The sequence below is a fragment of the Cervus elaphus genome, chromosome 30 (genome assembly GCF_910594005.1).
Source record: "Cervus elaphus chromosome 30, mCerEla1.1, whole genome shotgun sequence".
Classification (NCBI taxonomy): domain Eukaryota; kingdom Metazoa; phylum Chordata; class Mammalia; order Artiodactyla; family Cervidae; genus Cervus; species Cervus elaphus.
Genome location: NC_057844.1, coordinates 21,003,399 through 21,010,800, shown reverse-complemented (window position 1 = coordinate 21,010,800; position 7,402 = coordinate 21,003,399). Strand labels below are relative to the sequence as shown.

Genomic DNA, 7,402 nt, shown 5'->3' with positions numbered 1-7,402 from the left:
TTCAAACATTACAATTGTGTGTTTAAAAAGGGAATTTGATCTTTTTTGCTCTTTCTTCTTTGGGCTTCCATTTTTTTCCTAGTTCCATTGTTTTCTCTTTTATAGTACATTTTCATATCTTGGTATATCCCTAAAGCATCTGTTTCTCCTCAATCATGATTTTCATTCAAGAATAATAACTCTTTGGTCTCTTTTGGACATGTTTTGTTTTGCCCCCACATATGAACTCCACTGGAGTGTGTTGAAGGTTAACGGCCCCATTTCTGGAATTTTCTTGGATCCCTTTTGGAGAAAACTGCCAAAGTATATAAGGAGGGCTCAGATGTATCTGGGCTCTGCCAAGGCCTTTGAGAAAGGCTCCACATAGCTGCACCTTCTTCCAGCTCCCTTCTGTTCTCACTGTGCCTGGCTTCCTCATGGTTCCACATAAGGGATCATATCTGTTGTTCATGTGGAAAAAGAACCTTTGTAATAAAAGAAGCATCAGAATGCTCATTTACCTAACAACCCTTGACCTTGTCTATTAATGGGTAGAAAAATGCTTATTACTTCACTGAGTTTGTCTATTCTGTTCCCTTTTCCATCCCACATCATGTGAGTCATGAATGTCTCCACTAGTCATTTTCCAGTGCTCTTGTCAGTCTTTAGGAATGACCAGAGTTGTTCAGATTATCTTTCCCCACAACTGTTGAGGTAGTAGAGAGATGACGTAAATGACTCAGCATTGCTGGAAATGGCTGGAGGGACCTTTTAGCAGGGTTTTGCCCGAGAAACACTAGGATCACTCCATTAAGTTATCTACCCTATAACACAGTTGAAGCAGTTTGCTTCGGTTGTGACTTTCTGCTGCAAGAGGCAGTAAACTCAACCTAAAGCAAATTCAAGCAAAAAGAGATTTCGGTGGTTTGTATAACTGAAAAAAAAGTGCTGGGGCCATGTAGCTGCAATCTAATTAAACACTGCTTCTTCCCATCTCCCCGCTGCTAAGTCGTGTCAGTTGTGTCCGACTCTGTGCCAGCCCATAGACTATAGCCCACCAGGCTCCTCTGTCCATGGGATTCTCCAGGCAAGAATACCGGAGTGGGTTGCCATGCCCTTCTCCAGGGGATCTTCCCAACCCAGGGATCGAACCTGTGTCTCTTATGTCTCCTGCATTGGCAGGCGGGCTTTTGTTTGTTTGTTTGTTTTACCACTAGTGCCACCTGGGAAGCCCCCCATGAAATTAAAAGACACTTGCTCCTTGGAAGAAAAACTATGACAAACCTAGACAGCACAGATATTAAAAAGCAGAGACGTTACTTTGCCGACAAAGGTCCCTATAGTCAAAGCCATGGTATCATATATGTATGTGAGAGTTGGACCATAAAGAAGGCTGAGTGCCGAAGAATTAATGCTTTTAAACTGTGGTGTTGGAGAAGACTCTTGAGAGTTCCTTGGACTGCAAGGAGATCAAACCAGTCCATCCTAAAGGAAATCAACCCTGAATATTCATTGGAAGGACTGATGCTAAAGCTGAAGCTCTAATACTTTGGCCACTTGATGTGAAGAGACAACTCATTAAAAAAGACCCTGAAGCTGGGCAAGATTGAAGGCAGGAGGAGAAAGGGATGACAGCGGATGAGATGGTTGGATAGCATCACTGGCTCAATGGACATGAGTCTGAGCAAGTTCCAGTAGATGGTAATGGACAGGGAAGTCTGGTGTGTTGCAGTCCATGGGTTTGCAAAGAGTTGGACATGACTGAGCAATGCAACAAATAACTGAAAGCTCAGAGATGGGGCTCTCTTCTTATGCAGCACAATATGGGGCTCAGATAGTGTTATAAAACCACTAGTCTCTCTCTCCAGATCTCTTGGCTTTGCTCTCTTTAGTGCTGCTCATTCACAGGCAGACTCTCTCCTCAGACTCACAAGATGGCTGCAGAAGCTCCAGAAATTACATCTTCTTGGCTTCACATCCACAAGGGGTCACTGCACAGCCATTTGATATTAGGAGTGCCAGCCTCAGAAAGCTGAATTTCCAGTGTTTTGGGAAAGAAGAGGACCCCTGGATATCTGACACGCCTAAAGATTACTCAACCCTGGCGCCATCCTATCTTAAGACTCGTGATTTGAGTCAGTAAGTTGTTGATTAAATTATTTTATATGGAGCTTTCTTGTTAAAGGGGAATTCATCTTTTGCTGTTTCATCTTTTGGCCTGGACTTTATTCTAGTTCCATTATTCTCTCTTATATGGTACATTCAGTTGAAAGGACTCTAAATGATACTGTCATTGGCTCCTGTTACATCATGTGCCCATTCCTGACCATTCCCAGTGGGAACTCAGATCGATGTGTGATTGGCCTCGGCCTAGATGCTCCAGTTCACTTCTTATGTGGAATGGGTTCATCCCACCTGATGACGTGGACTGAGCCTGGAGGAGAAAGAACAGCTCCTGGGAAATTAGGGTGTGGTTTGTATAAAACAGTGAGATAGATACCGTGAGGCAAAAATCCCAGGTGTCCAGTCCTTCATTCTTTTGGATGTGACTTTTATTGTCCAGTGGCTTTAGATTGCTCGTACAGGGGGTAGGGACTGTGTAATTAGTTACCTGGCCTGCTAGCCCAGCATACATAACTTTGGAAGTGTTTTAGATCAAAGGTAGGTCTGCTCTGCTATGGATTCACCTCAATAGTTTATGGATCCTTTTCCTCGGTTGGGGCCTCATATCATCAGCCATTTCAAGGTCATGGCAAAGGAAAACGTGTCATGGCCAAGACAGACAAAGCTTTGAGTTTCCAGATGATCCAGTGCTCTCTAACTGATACCAGAAAACATGGCAGCTAATGAAGCCTCACGTATCATCCTATGCCAGGCCCCATGGTTTTCTGGCCGCATCTCACTTACCTCCGGCAGTTCCGTTGGTGTTACGGCTCTCAGAGTCAGCCTGGTATCTTGAACAGTGGGGCCTCAGGTCAGTCTGCACTGGGTGATCTCAATTCTGCAGTTGGCTGGAATTCCATCTGTCAAGAAGCTTTCACAGTCAGACATTTGATAGTGGAACAGTGGGTCCACTAGGATTTCCTATGTATCTGGAAAGAGGAGCAACCCTGGAGACCTGACATGTTTTGTGAAAATTAGGGGTTAGGGGTTAGTTTTTGCTATTCCCGGTTAGTCTCTGGGAACTAATGTAGTTCAATGTTTGAGGATTGAAAAAAAAAAACAAAGAAGAATTTCTCTCTTTTTCATTATGAACTTAAGTAACTTCAAGAGAATCTAATCAACTTTAAACTATTTACTTCCCTCCAAAGTAATTTCCTCTCTGTCAATGCACAGACATGCATTTTCACTGAGTTATAATTAGTGTGAACATACTTGTTTTTGTTTAAGAAAGGTTTTCTTTACCTTGGCGTTCAGATTTGTTTTCATAGGCGAAGAAAATACTGAGCATGAGAAGGAACCTTCGCTGGAGAGTTGGGAGGATTATATGGGGTCATATTATCCCAGAGTTAAAGAGACCTTCAAAGACCCCCAATCCCCCCTGTATCTCTGATGACCACACTTCCAGACTAACGAACTCCCTGGAGAAACTTTCCCATGCAAGGGCCTCCCCAGATCTTACTTCACAGCCTCAAAGATGGACTTTCCCTCCTAAAGGAAGAATGAAACCCCATCCTCTGGGTCTGCTAGGGTGTACTTGTCTGCTATCAGCCTACACCCTTGTCCCATTTTACTTGGTTGTGGGGTTATCTAAAATTTAGATTCTAAACTGTTTCCCATGCAGGAAAAGAGTGGAAATCACTCCGCTCTGAGACAGTCCTCCCTACCAGTCCCCTCAAATGTCTTTTTTTTTCTTTTTTAAGTGTAATCACACACCAATAGTTTCCAATTTATCAAAGCATAAATTTGCCAGTTCTTTTTCCTAAGTCAAGGAAGTAGCTGAAGTTAGGTTTAATTAAAACCAGCAACTATTTGTACAGCTGTCCCGGGTTCATGGCTGGTAAAAGGATTTAGCTTCAAACTCTGCTGCCTAAGTCCTTCGGGAGTTTCACAAAAAAACATTGAGGCTCCTCATCTAGGTAGTGCCAAGCCCTTGCTTCCCCAGTTGCTATGCAAGCAGGCTGCGCCCTGACGCAACTTTGCCGAAGGCCTTCCCAGCACAAGGGGCCTGAGGATACACAGTCCCTTTCTTCTGTGTGGGGGACAGGGGCCGTGAAGGCTACTCCACGAAGTCCCTGAAAATTCCCCTAGGGCTGTGAACGGGCGGGAGGGGGATTAAGCACCGTCTTGGTTTCCTGAGCTTTCCTCTGGTCCTGCACACTTTTCGTTTCCTGTTGGGTCTTTAACTCGTGCTCCCCCATCCCAGGCCCCAAAGGGTCTCAGGTAGGCCTCCTTCAAAGGAGATGGGCCGGGGTACCCCTGGATGGATGCCTCCGCACCAAGCGGCAGGTTGTCCCAGCCAAGCCCTGGAGAGGAGGCGGAAACGGCGCGCAGCTTCTGGCCGGTTTTCTAGTGCACGGCGGGGGGCGGGGGAGCAGGACTTCAGGCAGTCTGGAGTCGGAACAAGCCCAATCGGACTCGAACCGAATGCTGGGGCCAGCGCGGGTCGCTGACCGCGGGCGCGGGGCGGGGCCGGCCCCACATGCCGAGAGGCCGGGAGGCGGAGGAGCGGCGGGCTGGGAAAATGACCCCAACGACCCCACGCGCCCCCGCCTCCATCGAATGCGGCTGCACCTGCCCGGGTGGAGCGCAACGAGCCGGCAGCGGGGGCGAGGACCAGCCCCGCGCCCTTAGAGGCCTCCACCGGCCATCAGATGGTGGCTCTGCACACCCTTCAGCTGCTGCTGCAGGAGTGGGGCTCGGGGGACCGTCCGGGCGCCCCCGGGAGCCCGCATGACCTAGACCACGTGCCCACCGCCCCAGCGTGTCGCTCAGGCCCAGGGCCCAGGCGAGGGCGCGAAGAGGAGGGCGGGAGCCGGGGGATCAGGAATCTGGGGTCCTAGGGAGCAGGCGAGCTCCCCCGAGGTGGAAGCTATGCGAGGCGCCGAAGGGGGCGTGGAACTGCTGGGCTTCCCCGTGGGCCGCGAGCCCTGCACCCTGGCTGGCGACGCGCAGCGCGCTGGCCCTCGGAGCTGGTCAGAGTGGAGCAGACAGAGGCTCCTGGGCCCCCTCCAGCAGGAGCGGTCCTTCCCATCCGCCTGAAGGTGAGCCTGGCCTCCGGCATCCGTCCCCCTGCGGCGGCGCAGGGTGGAGAGGGCGGGTGGCGGCCACGAGGCTGGGCCACAGGATCCAGAGTGGAGCCTCCCCCAGTGATCCAGCCCTTGGAGTGGGAAGGAGGAAGGTGGTGCTCGGCGGAGGGAGCAATCGGTGCCCACCTGACTGAAGCACCGAGACACGGAAAGGCTTTGCCAAAACCTTCCTCTGGGACCCCTCCCTCGCTCACATGAATCAGCTTCCAGCTCCAGCGCGAGGCCCTTTTCACACATGCAGCTTCTGGGCGTGGAGGACCGCTCCGCCTGCTCTCCTTCCAAATTAATAACCTCTCCCCTGCAGCCTCAAATACATGTATTCCGTTCCCTCTGCCGTTTGTATGACGAAATCACCTACAGGTATTTGAAGTTCCTTCACACTTATGAATCGCAGTTATTTTTGCATAAATCCAGTTCCCCACAAAGCTCGGGGGCCTTACAGAATCAACCTAAATTCTCATAAAGTAGCACCAGAGAGGCGTGGGTGCCTGGTGTTGAAGCGTGAATACTCAGGCTAAACTCCTGCTAAGTCGCGCTGCTCATATTTGAAGGGCACAGGTTTCCTCTTAAGGTACCAAACTGTGTTAGCCAATTTAGGCAGACAGCAGAGCGGTCTGCCTCCTAGGCTGCGTGGGTGCGGGGAAATCTGGGGGTCTGGGATCCAGTCTTGGCCTTGCTGTTAACTCTCCTAATTTGTTTAAGGTCACAGATCACTTTTAGACCCTCTGGCCTTCCAATTTTGATCCCTAATATTGCTTCATTCATTCTCTGGGGAGTCTAGTGGAGGGACATGGGAGAGGGGTGATGAAGAAAGGGCATTTCTCAAGAGTTGCTGTTCTTGCTCTACAAGCTAACGTTTGGAAAATATTGATATATATTAGGTTGAACTTTATACTCCTAGAAGATTGATTTAAAATGAAATATAATAAAGCATAGCATATACCTGAATAAATATTGTCACCCTAAACTAGGGTTTCTCAACTTTCACACTGCTGACGTTTTGGGCAGGATGATTCTTTGTGTGTGTGTGTGGTTGGGGGGTGGTGGTCCTGGGCATCCTCTGCCTCTACCCAGTAGATGCCAGCAGCATACCCTCCCCACCAGTGGACAGAACCAAATATTGCTGAAGTGTGTGTGCTGGGAGAGAAAACGAGATCACCTCCAGATGCAAATCACTGCTTCATTCTAAAAAGTTTTTAAAAACGAAGCTGCATTTCACCAATGCTCTTGAGGTAGGATGCACCTTTTTTGGTACCACTGAGAAATAATAATAATAATAAAAATCCTACCAATTAAACCGTAACACACTATCAAATATAAGACATATCCTCACTTCAGAGATTTTTGAAATGTGAAAAAACATGCATCTTAGAATTAATGGAACAGGAAGTACTCTGTCATGCCAGGAACCTACACAGGGCACAGATGGGTTGACAAAAGGAAAAGCTGAGTGATCAGTTTTACATTAGGTGATCCAGGAAGGCTTCTTGGAGGAGGTAACCTTGTTTGTTTTTTTTTTTTTTTTTAAAGAATGTTTACTCTCCAAGCATTAAAGGGAAAAAACATTTCTGAGGAGCTGTGGGATTTCAGGCCCAGAAGCAATGAAAGGACCTAGGGCTTTGGGGGAACTAAAATTAGTTCAGTATGGCAGAAGGCAAAAAAAAAAAAAAAGGATGCTGGAGAGTTAGGTGGGGTCAGATGCAAAAGGCCTCTGGGTCATGCTGAGGACCTTGGATTATCTTGCAGGCAGAAAGGCAGCTGTTGAAATGACTGCAGCGAGGACCCTGGTAAATCACAGAGGCAAGGTCAGGCCAGAAAACCATTGTCAGAGGACCTGACCCAGCTTAACAGATGGCCGCCCCCTGCTCTGGACTACAGCTCATGCCACTGGAGGTTAACACAGCTGCCCCTTCTACTTGGTAATCCTCTTAACCCTCTCTACTTGACTTTTTGTCCTAAACATTTTCCACTCTCTGCAAACTTTCTTCATCCAAACCCCAGCCCTCTCACTCCTTTTCTGAGAAAATTGAGGCCATCTGACACAAGTATCTTTCATTTTACCTAAAAGATTTCACTTCCAATTATCTCCTTTCTTGCCGCTAATAAAGAAATACTGTGTGGTTCCCACCCTTGCCCACCCCCCAAATAAATTCTTTCTCTTAAGTGCTAGAGCA

At 48.1% G+C, this 7,402-nt stretch overlaps 1 protein-coding gene across 1 annotated transcript; it reads left to right on the top strand.

Moving 5' to 3' along the window:
• The first annotated feature begins 2,859 nt into the window (after positions 1-2,859).
• Positions 2,860-7,114, top strand: DLEU7 (deleted in lymphocytic leukemia 7). The gene is given in 5 exon segments (XM_043891525.1): positions 2,860-2,953; positions 4,346-4,639; positions 4,744-4,979; positions 4,981-5,183; positions 6,975-7,114. Coding segments are annotated over 4 exon segments (825 nt in total). The 3' UTR covers positions 5,182-5,183; positions 6,975-7,114.
• Positions 7,115-7,402: the final 288 nt, after the last annotated feature.